This window comes from Scleropages formosus, chromosome 2 (genome assembly GCF_900964775.1).
Source record: "Scleropages formosus chromosome 2, fSclFor1.1, whole genome shotgun sequence".
Classification (NCBI taxonomy): Eukaryota; Metazoa; Chordata; class Actinopteri; order Osteoglossiformes; family Osteoglossidae; genus Scleropages; species Scleropages formosus.
Window position 1 is genome coordinate 31,788,830 of NC_041807.1, and position 17,938 is coordinate 31,806,767.

Genomic DNA, 17,938 nt, shown 5'->3' on the forward strand with positions numbered 1-17,938 from the left:
GGAGCCTACCCGGCAACACAGGGCGTAGGGCCGGAGGGGGGAGGGGACACACCCAGGACGGGACGCCAGTCCGCCGCAAGGCACCCCAAGTGGGATTCGAACCCCAGACCCACCAGAGAGCAGGACCCGGTCCAACCCACTGCGCCACCGCGCCCCCCTACTTTGAACTATTGCAGTAAAAATACTTTGCTGTATAAATAGGTTAAAATTTGCATGCCACTATAGATAAACAAATAAAATCAACATCATAATAATAAATTTATCTGTCCAGATGTCAGAGCAGGGCCTCCAAAATGATCAGGGACTCCACTTACCCTGCACACCACCTCTTTAAACTGCTCCCCTCTGGCAAGCAATACAGGATAATCCACTTACATACCACTTGGATGAAAAATAGCTTCTTATAGAGCTATAAAAGCTGAATACTGCCTGATTTTACCCCCCGAATACACACATAATACATGCAACTACACATACACTTGCAAAAGTTTGATTGTTTGTCCTACCGTTTCACTGTATTATTCAGTTTAAATCAATCTATTATCTGGCTTATGTTTTGTATTGTTGTTTTATGTTGTTTTCTGAAGAACTCAGGGAATATCATAATTCCCTTGTTGTGCACAGCAGTACAATGATAATAAAGTCTTCAATCAATCAATCAATCAATCAATCAATGTTTCATGTCGTACAGTGGACACATCCTCCCGCCCTGTAGGTGGCAGTATTGCGCCATTCAGCCCGCGCTTCCACTTTGGAAACAGATCATCGAGGAAGATCATCGACGTTTCATTATACCTTCCAACATGGCAAGTAGGAAAAGCTCCAGTAAGAGGCAGGCGAATAAGGACAAGTACTCCGTTCTTTTACCCACGTACAACGAGAGGGAAAACTTGCCTTTGATCGTGTGGCTGCTGGTGAAGTATTTCGGCGAAAGGTCCGTTTTCAAAAGCTCTGTCTGCGTTTGGTTTTTCTGTGCACAAACTCGTGCTGTGGCGAGTTGTCAGTCAGAGAAAATGAGAGATGATGATGCTCAGCTGCTCGTCTTCACGTCACAGGCAACGCGCTGTGCCTATTAAATTAACCGAGATTTAATACAAAAGTACCAAACTGACGATACGGTTAAGAGAAGTGCGTTGTAATTTTACGTCTTCTTTTACCTGACACACACCTCTCTCTTTATCATGAACATGTCATGATGTTGTCGCTAAGTTAGTTCTCCCTCCAGTCCTCCACCCGGCGAAGTGGCCTTACTTACTCACACTTCACTTGTGGTTTAAAATGACGAAAACTATAACTAAAAAAAAAAAAAAAGAAGGTAGTATTTAAAAACCTGCACTCACGTGGGAGAGATTATCATCATGTATTAGATTGTGTGGTGTGTTTTTCATTCAGGTTCCCCCCACCTCGCATTCTTTTCTTTCCATTTCTTGTGGTTTTGCCCTTGTTGTTACTCGTTTCTGTTGCTTTCCAGTGGCTACGACTATGAGATCATTGTGATCGATGACGGGAGTCCAGATGGGACCCTTCAAGTGGCGCAGCAACTGCAGGGCATCTACGGTGCACACAGGGTTGTAAGTGCAGCACATTGACTGTGGCTCTGAAAAATGCAACATTTCCAGGAGTATTTTCAAAAGGAAATTAACATGATTTTCACATGGAATTGTCGCGAAGTGTAATAATTTCTTTTTTTTTTTTTTTTTTTTTTTTTTTTTTTTAAATCTGTTTATTCAGCTTCTTAGACCAAGGGAAAAGAAACTTGGATTGGGTAAGAGTGCATAATTTTTATATTTTTAGTATTGTTTTTGAATAGAAACATAGCAAGCGTGTTTACCTATCTGAGCTTGTGTATAGTGAATATGAGAACACTTAAGTTACCTTGAATTGAAGTGTTTATACTCTTAGTAGTAATTTATCTTTCTGTCTTTATTTAATGATATGATTCAAACTGTTATGTCACTGGGAGATAAAAATTTGAATATCCTTGCAGACAGTAATTATTGCTATAAGGATATTGCAGTTAATTTTATTGATACTGAATTACAGTGGTGACAGAAAACATCTAGTACATCAAAAAAACATAAAATTTTAATAATGATGTCCCTATATATGAAATTGACTTTTGACCTGCATTTCAGGGAAGAGGTTATATCTAGAAATTGGAGGGAAACTGGTATTAAAATTTATAATATTACTTTAAAAGTTCTGTTTATAAAATTTTAAACAATACCTGACTCACCCAAAGATAAATGTTTATGGGAATCAAGAGACAGTCAAAATTACTGTTTTTGCTTGCATATAAATGACTCAACATTTATTTGATATATCTGTGTAAGAAAAGACTTAAGCAGATTATTCTTGCTGAAATCTTTCCCCAAATTTGTGTTATTTTCCCCTATTTGGGGAAAATTCTTTTGTACTTGTCAGATGCACATGTGTGATCTTTCTTTTTAATTTTGGCTGCAGGGACTGCTTACATCCACGGCATTAAACATGCTACCGGAAATTTTATCATCATTATGGATGCTGACCTCTCTCACCATGTAAGCTGATCAGGTCACTGCTGGACTGCATCCAACATACTGCTGTTTTTACGTCTGAACAAATTGAATGAAATTCTGTCTGCTGGCACTGAGGGGAAAAAAATGATGTAACTTAGTATTTACTTTCCTCTTTCAGCCCAAATTTATTCCTGAATTTATTCAGTAAGTAACACATACATTTATTCACTTAGCTCACAGTTTTCTCCCTAACGCTGTTTCTATGTGAAATATTTCATGTTGTGTCTTTTAAAATGTGATAATTTTGCACGTACAGTTTCTTTTCTCAGTATAAACAGCTAGTCGCTTGCCAGTATGTCGCACTGTAGCTTGCATTACAATAAAGAAAGATTATTTGGCTACTGCATGAAAGATAGGTTCTCTGTGGGAACCAGGACTGAGATGACACAGAGGCTGAGGGGCAAGTTAGGGGATCTGTGCGGCATTGATGCTGCTAAGAGTAGAGGTGTTAAGTTTCCAGTCTACTTGTCTTAATCAGATAATGTAATTAGTACTGCACTTAGTGATTGAATTATCCAGTGTCTTCTACCAGGACTGACTTGTGTTCTGCATGATGTTCATATTGATGGTTTTAGATGCTTCTATAAGGACATTTTGCTCTTTGAATAACTATGTTTTGCATACGATTACCAATGTGTGCTTCAGTGTGATAATTTTCTTGTGTATATCATAGGAAACAGAAAGAGGGGGGGTTTGACGTGGTCTCTGGCACACGGTACAGCGGCAATGGGGGTGTTTATGGCTGGGACCTTCGAAGGAAACTCATAAGGTAACCCACAAAGGAACTTCATTTTCCACCCCAGTGTACAGTTAAGCAGAGTAACATCCTTTCTTTCTTGTAGTCGGGGAGCCAATTTTCTTACTCAGGTTCTGCTGAGACCCGGAGCTTCAGACTTGACTGGCAGTTTCAGGTGAGTGAGCTGTGACTGTGCTGTAAGCACCTTTTGGATGAGAGCTTAGTAATGAAAGGTAGAGTGAAATCACCATCTCATGTTGCAGTGGAGATGTGGTGTGGTGACACCAAGTTTTTATTCTCAGGTTGTACAAGAAAGAGGTACTGGAGCAGCTTGTGGACAGATGTGTGTCCAAAGGGTACGTTTTCCAGATGGAGATGATTGTCAGAGCTCGGCAGCTGGGCTACAGCATTGGAGAGGTGAGGACCACCACATCTGTAAACTGTTCACTCGTTGGGTGCCTGTCCAGCATATATAATTGGCATGTTAATTTCAGTGTGACATCTTTTAATACATGTTATATTCTGTCTTCTTTAGTTTGAGGGGGGGGGGAAAAAAAAGCAAATTTATTTATTTTTTTTCTTTTTCCCCCCCTTTTCCCCAATTCAACAGGTTCCAATCTCATTTGTGGACCGTGTTTATGGAGAATCCAAACTTGGAGGGAATGAAATTGTTTCCTTTTTGAAAGGATTGCTGACTCTTTTTGCTACTACTTGATGAGCTTACATGGACTTAGTACTGGTCTGTAGTTTTTGTACTTCAGTTGTTAGTCAGAATCTTTGTCATTTAGTACGATACTGTGAGAAGAAATAGATTTTTATTTTTTTTTTCTGTGAGTGGCAGAGAAAAATATTCATTTAATTTTTTGCCTGTTTTTCTCTATAGACTTAAAGCTACAATAATATTGGTCACAATCATTTTCAAATATTTTCAAAATTATCCTGTTGTCACTGTCTCCATTAGATTATACTACATGAATTGCATAAAACCACCAATACTACATGCAAGTAGATGTCTGGTAATAAAGTAAATGCGAAGAAAGGAACTGTCTGTCTGTCTTCAGGTCATCCTGCTGTTAATGTGCTACTCTATACTGGCTTAGAAGTCTGCATGGGATGAAGGAAAAATTATTTTCATTCAAAGCAACATAACTTATTAAAATGATTAAAGCCAATTTTCTTTAAAAATGGTCATGTACAGCCGTCTGTGCCAAAACTTGCATGATTATTAATGGAGAAATGTACATGAATTTCCATAATGACATCATGGATGGTGTGTAATGTTTAAAATGATTTAGGGATTATGTTTTCTGAAGTGTAAATTGCTGCAGTGAGACCGCTTCAGGGTTAAATGATGGTGGACATAAAGTACAGTCCTCACAAGTGATAGTTTCCACTGCTGTATGCAAAACACAAATGCTTTATGATTCTCTTTATTTTCCTTGTGTTTCAGTCAAATGCTGGATCACTGAAATTAGGTCCACCTAATTTCTTAGACTTTACATCAGCCTACGCAACAGAAATACATCATGTAAACCACCTTTATTTGCTTGCTTTTTTTTTTTTCTTTTCTAAAGCATGCACCTTTGGAGAAAAGTGCCTGCTAAATGAATAAATGAAAAATTTGGCCATGTTATTGTTGCATGTGGATCCGAGAGCTCCAAAAGGTTCTTCGTTTTGCCTCCAATGTGGTGGAATGTGCTCCCACACTATTCAGAACTTCTGAATCTTGCAAGAAGAGTGAATATGCTTCTTTTTCAGACCCATTTCTTTCCTGATCTCTTATCTGTTCCACAAAAGTTCATCTGCTAAAGACAAAAACAAATATTTCCTATAAATTCTATATACAGGTATTTGTGCAATGTATGCTGTCAAAAAGAGTGGTATTGGACTAATTCACTGTACTTCACAAATTGCATGTCTAGATGTCTCTCCATCTGTTGTGAAATATGCTTTTGTTTTTTGCATTATGTCACTTGAGAAAAGGATCTTCTAAATAAACAAATGGAAATATGTTTGCTGCATATTGTAGCTGCAATCATAGCACTTGGGAATAATAGTTATTCTATCATGTAAACTCAGTTAATGTACTATTATCTTCAAATGTACCAATTTTCTTTTGATTACAGTAAAATATTTTGCTGTTGTGGTTTAAGTTGCCACTTCTGTCTTTTCATATGTGACAGACATGATTACAAGATCTGTGACCAAGTTTTCAACACAGCTGGAAGCTATGGATTTTCATTCTGAACTAGTAAAGATGTTCTGATGAGCATGTTGATGTATATGCTGGGTGATGTCAATATCTTTCTCACGTCAAGTTAGGCTAAAGGAAATATATCACGTTAAAGAGTTTCTGAATGGCTTATAGGTCATTTATGGGCAACCTGCAGTTCAGGGTAGTTAGCATTAAAAAAAAAAAAAAATCTTCAAACAAGTTCAAAGGTTTGCAGCATATAAAAACAGACTATCAAATTGAAGCATTTTCTAAATATGTACTTTAACAATGATTACGTGAATAAAATAAATACTGCAAACATTTTTCATGTGTTGGGGAACGACTTTCTCGTGTGCTATTAATTTGCATTACGTTATTTACGTTTATTCATTTAGCGGATGCTTTTCTCCTGAGCAACTTGGTGTTAAGCTGCTGATAAATTTGTATCCATTTATACAGCTGGGTAATTTTTACTGGAGTAATTCAGGGTAAATACCTTGCTCGTAGCTGCTGCACCAGGAAATGGGATTTCTGCACATTCTTTTAGCGCACAGAAATATGTTGCATTCATGTAAAGATTTTAAAGACAGAAATCTCAAAAAGTTGTTTTTATCTTAAGGGAAGAGATTCGTGTTTAACTTTTTCTTAGCTAATGTCTTTTTCTAAGGGGATTTATAATGTTGATCAGCTTTATACTGATTTACCCTTTTCATACATCAAGGTGTTCATATTGTATTCATTCAGGGTGAGTACCTTGACCAAGGGCATTACTGCAGGAGTGAGAGTCAAACTAGGGTCCTCCAGAGCGCAAGATAACAACCAAAACCGTCATGCCTCCTGCTGTCCCGTTTGTGTTATAGCGCCACATATACGAAATAAATGAGTCGTGCTTCTTCAATGCGACGTTGGGTTGGAGGAGAACTGAAGAGCTGAAGTGAAACCCCCAGACATTTAGACCTGCTCTTTACGTGATGCTTATTACATTTAATCGACACCTTCAGCTAAGGGAAACGCTCATATATTGAATATCCAAAGTTTTTCATATCACTGAATCCTTCCAGCTGCTCAACGACTGTTTTTTTTTTTTTTTTCCCCTCCAGGGTCTCAGCTGGAACACTATCGGACAAATAAACACCTGAGAGAGGAAGAAGCTCTGCATTCAGAGGAACGGCGGGGGGCTGAAGGACTCCGGCAGTGACCGAAGCCCCAGAGGTCAGTGCAGGGGGTCCGTGTGAAAAGGCGGTAAAACACATGGCGTGAGGATGCCGTGCAGCTTTGCCGAAAGCACCAGAAAGGCCCTTTTTTGACGCATGCGTTCGCCATTGCGTTCTCTATTTGCCACCGAGTCAGTTGGGCCTGCTGGAGGACATGACGCCCCCTACCGGTCGGTATATGCAACCCCATCCTGACAACCCCCCACCGTGAATGAGATACAGAGATAAACGGCTTGAGGCGAAGAAGTGGGGAATATGAAAAGTGCCCTTTGGTCTAATCTTTCTTTGACAGGTGAGGATACTTGGGTCCGAGGGTGCCCTGGAGGGAACTCTAATCTCCGCGCGAAGACTTTATGCTAATCGAGCTCTTATGTCACATCCGCTTTTTCTCGTGCGCCATTTTGAACAGGGCAGGTTCTGCTCGGGGGTGCATTGTCTGTGGATGAAGAGGGGGGCAAAGACTCGTCATAAATATTTATATTAGTGGCAGATATCTTCTGCAGGACGCTTTAAAGTTGGTCCTGGCCGTCCCGCAGGCCCCCGCTTTCCCCTCGCCGTCCCGGGGACCATCCTTCTAGATGAGTTTCAGCGGCTCTTCATCCCCGGCAGCCGCGCGCACGCAGAAGAAGGACGGCTCCGGCTCGCGCCGAGCAGCTCCCTCTTTCGGTGTGGTGAGCGCGCCCGGAGCGGGGTCGGCAGCGCGGCTCGCCCCCGCCGCCAGAAGCAGCAGCAGCAGCAGCAACAGCAACAACGGCGGGCTCGGACTCATTGATTGAGAGACAGTGAGCGAGCGAGCGAGCGAGTGAGTGTGAGGGAGCGCGCATCCTTTGTCTCAGCGGACTGGCAGCAGAGCACCGATCCGATCGCGGCCGACAGGTAAGCGCTGTCGGCGGCCCCTCGGAGTCCCTCGTCTTTCCCCGGGCGGCCGGTCCGGTCGGTGCGGAGGGCTCGTGTACCGACCCCCCCGGGCTGCGGACCGCTCGGCTGCTAATTAATTAGCCACAGCTCCTCAACTCTGTTTAATAGTACCCACCCGGTTCTGACCCGACACCCAGCAGCCGGTACCCGGCGACAGCCACCCGGCACGTCCGTTGCTAAGGCGATCGTCTGCGGCGGTGGCTGGAGCGCGTCGGTCGGACCACCGCTTTTCCTTTGTACTCACGGGAGCCCCAGCGATATACATGACATTAAATCTAAGCATGTAGTACAGCGATTTGACTGCAGCCGTGTTTAAATGTTTCAGTGGAACTACTTGCCTGCTACAAATCATCATGTGTGTGATGCTCGGGTTCAGGCAGCAGAGGAAGCCGGTCGGAGTGTACTGGACCACAGTGCATGTCTGTCATGTTATCGTTTTTAATACCATGTGCATGCCCTCTCTCTCTCTCCCCCGATCCCGCCGGTACGATCATAATTATGACTGTTGTTATTTATTATTAGTGATCTGTGGACAGCGGTGAGCGCAGCTGCGCTCTGAGTGACTCATTGTGTTTGTAAACTGGAGTGTTGATGCGATCTGATCTCCTTTCCCTCCACGCTGTCGCTGTAACACTGTGCTGTGATGATAATGGGCACAGAACACACACACACTTGCACCGATTCACCTGGACTCACTGGGAGACGACAGTACCACACTGCTGCAACTGTCTGGTGTGTGAAAAACCCCACACATCTGCTGTAGCCTCCATTAAAATGGTAAATCCAGAGTGAGCCGGTGTGTTTACACTCATTTCCACTTGACCAGACAGGGACACTTTTGAGCTTCGATTATTACCCCTGTAATCAGCTCATAATTGGCTGAATTCCTTCTCTTGCTGCGTGTTTACTTGCAGTGCAGGATGCTCGGAATTTCTCCGAAGAACACATTACACGCCGATAGATGCACTTTAATGGATCGGATCAAGTACTCACATTTGATCGTACGTTTTTGGTTGAGTTGAGTTCCCCACGACAGATGTTTGTCGTTGGATTCTGCTCCTACTGGACCAGCCCTGTGTTTCTGAACACTTGGAAAGTTGTATGTTTCTTATTTGTGTGATGGAGGAACATTTAAACAGGCACACCCCCAGCCCTGGCCTCTCTCTTGCACAGCTCCACTACCCTGTATGAGCCACCCTAAGCAGGGCAAGCTAGACTCAGCCCCCACTCCCTCCATCCTCCTCCCCCCACCAAAAAAAAAAAAAAAAAATCCACTGCAGACATGTCGTAGATGTTGGGCTCCATTGCTGACTCAATAGGAGGCGCCATTCCGCCATCACGGGGAGAGGCTGCAAAGGCAGGGCCAGGGAGCTTACATAACGGGGAGGCAGAGGTGTTCTCTAGCGCCATCTACCAGCATTGTTAGAATGTGCTCGGACTGTTCGGTCAGCCAGCCGCACAGCACTTTACTCCACTACTGATACTCTACATGGCGGCGGCTGCTGCTGCTGCTGCTGCTGCTGCTGAAGGAGACTGCTTGGCCCAGCAGTGCAGGCATCAATGGAAACCGATGAAAGCGGAGAGCCGTCTGTGTTGTCCACCACTTTCACAGTCTTTCCCTCCTTTTTTAATGTGTGTGTGTATGTGTGTTTTTTTTTGTAAAGCAGTGCTGTGCTGCAGCCCATATCTCTACCCATATCTCCAGGTGTGGATGACAGCTTGGCATTGTAACTCAAAGCACTTGAGCTCTGCTGCAGTTGGATTTCAAGGCTTATGCCATTGGAAGCGTTCCACTTAAATGCATGGACCAACCTCCTTTTGCAGTTGGAGATTCGGAATTTGTTGGATGCAAAAGTGGTGGTTGGTTGTTGTGAACCTAAAAGCGAGTAGCGGTTTTTGCTGCACCGCCATGGTATTTGGTACATGTGACGTATTAGTGCGATTTCGGATTGGTTTTCGGAAGCAGTGTTGGATATTGTAATTAAGTGGGGTCTTTACTCAGGTGCTTGGCCTCAGGACTCTGTAAGGTGGCTCATCGGAAAGTTAATGTTAAACATTCTGCGTGAACACCAACGATCTGGTGGTACGGGTTTCTATGCCGTGTTTGAACGGGCTGTTGACTACACCCCCAACAAACACCGTTTCAGGATATTAGCTGATGGAGAGCATGATAACGCAGTGGACAGTGCTGCTGCCTCACAGAGCCTGGGAGCTGCGATCGGACATGGGTTCGATCCCTCCTCGGTGTGTGTGGAGTTTGACTTTTCTCTCTACGTTTGTATGGGTTTCCTCACACAGTCCAAATACATGTGTTTCAAGTTAGCTGCTGACTTTAAAATAAATAAATAAATGCCTTGCCCTTGGTGAGTGAATTTGTGTATGTACAGTATGTGCGTCACGTTGCTCTGGTGTTCAGTTGTGTGAATGATTGTAGGAGGTTTATTACGTACAGTCACCTTTGATAAGGGTGTCTGCTAAATACTACATAGTAATCGCTGGAAGTTGCTTTGGAGAAGTCTGTTAAATGAATAGATGCAAATTTAATTAACTTCTGTCTTATAGTTATGTATTGAGCCTGTCTCGTTTTCAGTTTTTGCATCTGTCTATGACTTAGATTAAATATCCTACAAATTTGTATCTTGGCAAAGTTAGGACAGTTGAGCACCCTTGAATTCGGTAGCAGACGTGTGTGTTTACTAAATGGCTTGAAGTGTTTCTTTTCACTGCTGATACTTTACAAACATAAAACATTTTCGAAACGGAATATAAGTTCTTTTCAGAGTCAGAACACCAGATTAGTGAAGGTCTTAACCTGAATTTCTCACTTAGACATTTTATAAAGAAATTACTGATTTATGTAAGGACTAAAGTCCTGTCTCAATGAGGAACACACTACTGAAAAACATTCCCATTCATTGAGCTTTTTAAATTTAAAAAAAAAAAAAAAAAAAAAAAACCTTGAAATACCTCTTTTTGTAATCTTATTTCATACAGCACTGAGATGCAAAGAGTATGACCCTATGACCACGTTTACATAACATGAATAGTTTTTTAGGTTACAATTATTTTGTTTCCCTTTTCAGGTTGGAAGAATGTTTCAGCTTCCTGTGAACAACCTGGGCAGTCTGCGAAAAGCCAGGAAAAATGTGAAGAAAGTCCTGAGCGACATCGGCTTGGAATACTGCAAAGACCACATTGATGTAAGATTGAAGGACTGTTTCTCTGAGATCTGTATTTCATACGTTTTGTCTGCCATTTCCAACTGTCTGGAGTTTCTCAGTTCAAGTCTTGAAGTCTTCCTTTAGTCATCTGTTGTTTACCATTCACTCTGTACAACAGATGATTCATTTTAATGTTTTTTTTTTTTGCTGCCTAGCAACTTTTTGAATTTTAGTGTGTGTTTTATTTACTTTTCTTCCAAGGCCTACTGTACAGGCATCTGTTAACAGTTCTGTTGCTAATGTTATGTACAGATGATACATGCTAATTTATTTTGTAAAAGTCTTAAAGAAGTTGAAATCTTAATTATGCCCTCAAGTTTCTTTAAAGTGATTAATTAATTATCTCCCCCTGTTTTTGGCTCCTTGGGCAGGATTTTAAAGACTTTGTCCCCAATGACTTCTATGTGAAGAACACTAGTTGGGAAGATGTGTGCATGTGGGATCCATCGTTAACCAAACCCCAAGTAAGACATACAGACACACACCTTGTCTATAGGCTATTTACCTCAACACTTAACTAGTTCTTTATTTTATTGAAATATGTACAATCTGTATTCATATGACATGATGAATATTTCTGCTTCTATAAATAATTTGTAACACATCTGTGAACTTTTAAGTACTTTTCAACATAGCAATATGAAGACTTGCTTCAAATGTTACCAAATATATCGAAAGTCATTCCGTGTGTACATTCCTTTCGCATAAAGGTCAACAATTTTCTATACAATTTGGTATGGCTCTTACAACAGTGGAGAGAACTGCAGTTCTATTGGTCAGAATGTCATGAGTGGATCTTTATTTCTATCTCTACTGGTACCTAAACCATTCGTAAACAAATTGAATTTGTATAATTTTTTTATTGCTTTTTATTTGTATCAATTTTAATATAGTCTGTGACACTAGTAAGAATTTGTAAAGTCTTGTTTTTACTTTGTAGGAATATAGGTCAAAACCATTCTGCTGCTCTGGGTGCCCGTTCTCTTCAAAGTTCTTCTCGGCGTACAAGAGTCACTTCCGTAATGTGCACAGCGAGGACTTTGAGAGCCGCATTCTGCTTAACTGTCCCTATTGCACGTACAATGGCAACAAGAAGACCCTGGAAACACACATCAAGCTGTTCCACATGCCCAACAATGTGGTACGGCAAGGAATGGGTAGTGGGCCAGCCGGGCTAAAGGATGCTGGGAGGCTTGACAGCAGCCACAAGCTCAAGCCAATGGACAGTATGGAGCAGGCTGTGTACTATTGCAAGAAATGCACCTATCGTGATCCGCTGTACAATGTGGTGCGCAAGCACATCTACCGGGAACACTTCCAGCATGTGGCTGCGCCATATATGGCCAAACCTGGTGATAAGTCAGTCAATGGTGCTGTTGGCGGAAACTCCCGTGATGACACCATCCACTGCAAACGCTGTCTGTTTGTGCCACGCACTTATGAAGCCCTGGTACAGCATGTCATCGAAGACCATGAACGCATTGGCTACCAGGTAACTGCCATGATTGGCCACACCAATGTGGTTGTGCCAAGGTCCAAGCCCCTCATGCAACTCTCACCAAAGCCCCAGGAGAAAGGCATTCTGGGAGTCACCCAAAAGGGCACCCTGGTAACCACCAGCATACGATCCCTCTCAGCACAGCAACTCAACCGCCTGGTCATTCCAAAGGCTGGACTGCTGTCAGGCACCCAATTAAAGCAGGGTCCATACACGCTCAAAACTGGGAGCCCCCAGGCTTACTCTCTTAGTGGCCAGCAGGTACGCATCACTTTGCCTGGCAATGCACAGGTGTCTGTCCCACAACAATCTCAAACTATGAAGCAGCAACTGCCTGGTGGAAACATGCGCATCTCTGGGACACTGGGCTCAGTTGAGGGCAGGAGCTTCCAGTCGGGGACCTCTACCTCTTCTTCGACACTCAAATCTATACCTCTGTCCTCTCGGGTGCAAGCCGCCGCTACAGCTGTGGGCTCGGTTGCTGCCAAAAAGGGCAGCACTTCCATTCTTGGCACATCCTACACACAGAAGTGGAAGATCTGCACTATCTGCAATGAACTCTTTCCAGAGAATGTGTACAGTGCACATTTTGAGAAAGAGCACAAGGCAGAGAAAGTCCCGGCAGTGGCCAACTACATCATGAAGATTCATAACTTTACAAGCAAGTGTTTGTACTGCAACCGCTACTTGCCCAGTGACACACTTCTAAATCACATGCTGATCCATGGCCTGTCCTGCCCCTACTGTCGCTCTACCTTCAACGATGTAGAAAAGATGGTGACACACATGCGCCTGGTTCACCCTGATGAGGTTGTGGGGCCGCGGACTGACTCCCCCCTTACCTTTGACCTCACTCTCCAGCAAGGTAATCCGAAGAACATTCAGTTAATAGTCACAACCTACAACATGCGAGATGCACCAGAGGAGTCCGTGGCCTTCCATGCTCAGAACAATTCCTCTTCAGCTCAGTGCAAGAAGTCGCTTCCCAAAATGCCAGACAGCCTTGATGTACCTATAAAGAGTGCACCACAGGCCGCTGTGCCGTACAAGAAGGATGTGGGTAAGACACTGTGCCCATTGTGCTTCTCAATACTCAAAGGTCCAATCTCTGATGCACTTGCACACCACCTGAGAGAGAGGCATCAGGTGATCCAGACAGTGCACCCTGTGGAAAAGAAATTGACATACAAGTGCATTCACTGCTTGGGAGTGTACACCAGTAACATGACTGCATCCACAATCACACTTCACCTAGTACATTGCAGAGGGGTGGGAAAGACACAAAATGGCCAAGACAAACTCGGTGCATCCCTGAAAGTAGCCCAGTCATCAGGTGTGGCTTCACTCAAGCGCGACATTGAACACTCAGATCCAGTTTTCCAGAAAAAACGAAAACTGGATTCAGAGCACTGCCCTACCAGTTCAGTGGAGAAATTCGATGAGCCTGTAGTCCTAGCGCTTGACCCCAAAGGTCATGAAGATGAGTCATATGAGGCACGGAAGGCTTTCCTCACAAAGTACTTCAACAAACAGCCCTATCCCTCAAGGGCAGAGGTTGAGAAGCTTGCAGCCAGCCTCTGGTTGTGGAAATCTGACATATCTAGCCACTTTGCAAACCGTCGTAGAAAATGCATTCAGGACTGTGAGTTCAAGAATGCCTCTGTACTGATGGGCTTCAACATGCGAGAGGTCAACAAGCTTAAGCACAAAATGGACTTTGACCCTGAGTGGTTTTTTGAAGCCAAAGATGAAGAGGAGAGCAGGACTTCTAAAACATCCATGGGACGGTCTGCAGACTCTATAAACCGCCGTCTGGAAGAGTGTGCTACTTCTTTCACTGAACTTTTGCAAGGGATACAAGGGAGGGTTGTAAAATGCAGCCAGTCCCAGTCAAAGGGTGCTGAATCTGCACCTCCGCCTAATCTAGACAGAAATGACCAAAATAAGACAATCGAGAACACCTTGCAACAAACATCTGACAAGCACCCAGAACTCATAGCTATAGACATCAATACTGAGTCACTGGGAGAGGAGGTAAAAGAGGAGGAGGAGGTGAGGTCTAAAGAGAAAAAAGTTTCAGGTGAAGAGCAGATAGAGACTGGGAAAGGTGATAACTGTGTGACTTCCCAACTGGTGCAAAGAAGAAACAGTCATGAAGAGAATGAGAACCCCACGAACAATAAATGTAAGAAAAGAGCAGGACTTCTTTTGGACTCAGACTCAGACTTGGGGACCTGGCAGGAGGACACACTCCACTATGAGAATGGTTATGGCCTCGCTGAGCAGCGAGACAGGCAAGAGGAAAGTAAAACAGATGACGAACAAGTTGTTTTGCAGAAGAGCACTCCCGCATCTTTGAAGGACCATGTCAACCAGGGCAAGGGAGAGAGTAGGCCAGAAGCTGTGGAGCTGGAACAGCCGAATGAGGGATTGGCTGTGAGCAAGGAAGCAGGGTGTGGCCTGCTGTCAGGAGCTGTGGGTCTGAGCAGCCAACAAGTGTAATGAACACAGAAACACGCACTACCATCAATGTAATGGCTAACCCAGGCCAACCTCAAAACCCCAGACTCGGCACTTGAGCAGTCAAAGGCTGCAGAAGGGGAGGTCAGAAAGACCAAATGTTTTTCTTGCTCTTTCCAACAAGCCATCCAGTGGAATAAGAATCCATGTAAAAGGTCAGTTTAGCTGCTTTGTACTCATGCTCTACAATGGCAGCAATGAATAAACTGCAAACAAAACAGGGAGGGGAAGGGTATTATAACTTGCCATAGGCAGGAAATCAAAATGTTGAAAATGCACTAAATAGTACATATGTCTTGAGTTTTGCCTTCAATTTACATTAGGTATTCAGAAGTTTACTTTTTCTTTTTGTCACTAGAACGTGGTGGCTAACTGGTTACAAGGTATTAGGTTTCAAGAATTGATTAAACAGGAGAATCACCTGTTTGTTTCATATAGTCATACAATAGCTAGTGTATATTTGTACAGTCTTTTAGAACTGTTTGAAGAGACATCACATTGCTGTAGTGTATCTATGATATATTTGCTACTTTTTGTGCACAAGCTAGGCTGACATAAGTTCTACATTTGTCCACTTCTATGGATAAAAAAGTGCTCTAGTGGCTGCTGTTTTTTAAATAAAACCATAGTATTTTGCAAAATAATATCTATATACAAAATACAAATTAATGGAACATAATTGCTTTTTTGCAGTAACTTTTGTTCTGCTATAAGAACATCTCATTTGTTCTGATTGAAAGGGCAGTTTTACTTTCATTATTCCATAGATACTGTAATTTGTAGTCTAGACTGTATTAAAATCAGCCTTGCAAAAGCTCTAGCTGTACCATTTAAAAAATTATGTTCTAGAGAGCTCACACCTGTCGCTGCGGTGTTGTGAACATTTATCATCGATATGACTCACTGTGTGTTATGTTAATTTGTGATCTTTTCACTTTGGTTTTTCATTTAAACTTTTCCGAACAATAAAGTTCTGTATTGTGCTTCTCACAGTGGTTTCCGCGCAGCCTGGTTTTCATTCCCTGCATAGTGGAGCACAGCCACTTCTACCTGCTAGTGTGCTGTGTAGGGCCTCTACTGTATGTTTCCAGTACAGCCAAACACATCCCACATTACAGCCTTCATGCTTCAGCAACATATAAAGATGGTGTCAGCATCGTGGCAGAACATCAGTCAGAAGAAGGACTGTTAGAGCCATGACAATATATACATTTTAAATAAAATCTTTCTTTGGGTCAGGGCAGGAGGTGGAGTAGAGGTTAGAGCTGTCTTTAAAACAGACCGACTTTAAATAGACCCACATATAAATCTCACTTCTTGCTGACCAAGGTACTTGCCCTGAATTCCTCCAATAAAAATTACCCATCTGTATAAATGGATAATTGTAAGTAGCTTAACAGGTCACTTTTGGAGAAAAAAACACCAGCTCAGTGTATTTTACATGGTTGTGTATCATAGGAGGGTGAGTGCAGTGGCGCAGAGGGTTTGGCCATGGCCTGCTCTGTGGTGGGTCTGGGGTTGAAGTCCCGCTTGGGGTGCCTTGTGGCAGACTGGCGTCCCATCCTGGGTGTGTCCCCACGCCTTGTGCTGCCAGGCTAGGCTCTGGTTTGCCACAACCCCACTTGGAACAAGTGGTTGCACACATTGTGTCTGTGTATATGTATCATACAAAAGGTCTGAAGACAATTTTTTTCTTTTTTTTTTCCTTTTTTTTGCAGTTTCAGGCCACAATCAGCTGTGCCACATCATCTCTTTGGGAGCATTTAAATGACAGCATTAGGATAACACAATTGACTTGTAATCGTTAGTAAATTTCTGGGTTCAAACCGCAGAAGCAGTAAGCAAATTAACTTGAACTGCAGCAGTAAAATACCCACTTGTATAAATGGATTTAAAAGTACACTGCATTAAATGAACATACGCATTGTCTAAATGGCTTAATTTTTTTAAAGGGTCACAAATAAATGCCTAGAAGTGAATGATTGTATAGGTGAATTTATCCAACATCACTGAGATTATATACCTTGTTCCATGTTCACCTCCATGACAAGTGCAACATACTGAGAAAAATTATTCTTGCTGTTAAGATTGGCCAAAGCAGAGCACAAGTGTAGTCTTTACACCACCTTGACGGAACCACAGCAAAAATCTTTATAGCCTCAGCTGTAAAAAATGACAGTATATATGGGACAGCTGTTGTTAGTACTGCTGCCTTTGGACCCAAAGGTTGCAGGTTTGAATCCCACCTCCAGTTGTAGTACGCTTGAGTAGGTACTTACCTTAAATTGCTCCAGTAAAAATTATCCAGCTGTAGGGGTAAATGATTGTAGGTACCTTAACATAGTAAGTTGATCTGGAGAAAAACCACTAAACGAATACATTTTTCACAGAAACCAGTATCTTTTGACATAATTAAAGCGTTTTCCATAGGTCCTTTCAGCATGGTCAGTTTGCAGGAACGTAGCTCAAGCATATGTGAAACATCTGAGTGTTGTGCTCACTGTAAAGGAACTCTGCCTGCTTCTTCTCTCTTTCTACAGCAGTTTAATGACAGCTGGATGATAGTCCTACAAGAGGTAGAGTGTAAAGCATGTCTAAGGTTGCCCAGAATTTCACCTTGCTCTTATGCAGTATTATATTCCCCCCACTAAGAAGCTGAGCTCACTGATGCTTTCTGCAGAGAAGCTGAACTAGTATAAACCCAAAGGGCTCTGACTGTGAGAATGCCAGGCCTTGTCTGCACTGCTGGGTGTAGCTTGTGAGGGGGAGGGGAGCAAAGAGGCCGCAGTATTTGGGTCTTCCCACTGTTTCTCCTTGGAGGCACATTTACATTTGCTTCCTACAGGAAACCCCCGAAATCCATCCATCAATCCATCTGTTATCAGTAACTGCTTGTCCAAAGTCAGTTCACAGTGGTCTGGAGCATAATAGAGGAAAACGGGATTTAAGGTGGGTTACACTCTGGATGGGATGCCAGTTCATCGCAGGGCACTCGTACATAGCTATATAAAAATCTTGAAACTGCTTTCCCACACATGGTGCCACGTATAAAATATTT

General features: G+C 42.8%; 2 protein-coding genes across 6 annotated transcripts; both read left to right on the plus strand.

Annotated features, from left to right (window-relative positions):
- The first annotated feature begins 778 nt into the window (after positions 1-778).
- Positions 779-6,683, plus strand: dpm1 (dolichyl-phosphate mannosyltransferase subunit 1, catalytic). Of its 3 annotated transcripts, none has more exons than XM_018737790.2 (9): positions 779-934; positions 1,472-1,571; positions 1,732-1,765; positions 2,464-2,540; positions 2,677-2,702; positions 3,232-3,327; positions 3,401-3,469; positions 3,597-3,711; positions 6,610-6,683. In XM_018737790.2, exons 1-9 carry the CDS (start codon positions 804-806, stop codon positions 6,646-6,648), a joined length of 687 nt encoding a protein of 228 aa, XP_018593306.1. In that variant the 5' UTR covers positions 779-803; the 3' UTR covers positions 6,649-6,683. The 3 variants fall into 3 exon arrangements, with proteins under 3 accessions (XP_018593306.1, XP_029105545.1, XP_018593305.1); XM_029249712.1 differs by lacking the exon at positions 6,610-6,683 and adding an exon at positions 3,905-5,245 and having other exon boundaries at positions 3,374-3,469; XM_018737789.2 differs by lacking the exon at positions 6,610-6,683 and adding an exon at positions 3,905-5,245.
- On the plus strand, positions 6,668-15,851 carry adnpb (activity-dependent neuroprotector homeobox b). Of its 3 annotated transcripts, none has more exons than XM_018737786.2 (4): positions 6,668-6,721; positions 10,725-10,841; positions 11,234-11,326; positions 11,803-15,851. In XM_018737786.2, exons 2-4 carry the CDS (start codon positions 10,734-10,736, stop codon positions 14,860-14,862), a joined length of 3,261 nt encoding a protein of 1,086 aa, XP_018593302.1. In that variant the 5' UTR covers positions 6,668-6,721; positions 10,725-10,733; the 3' UTR covers positions 14,863-15,851. The 3 variants fall into 3 exon arrangements, with proteins under 3 accessions (XP_018593302.1, XP_029105544.1, XP_018593304.1); XM_029249711.1 differs by lacking the exon at positions 6,668-6,721 and adding an exon at positions 7,073-7,599; XM_018737788.2 differs by lacking the exon at positions 6,668-6,721 and adding an exon at positions 7,073-7,389.
- The last annotated feature ends 2,087 nt before the right edge of the window (positions 15,852-17,938 follow it).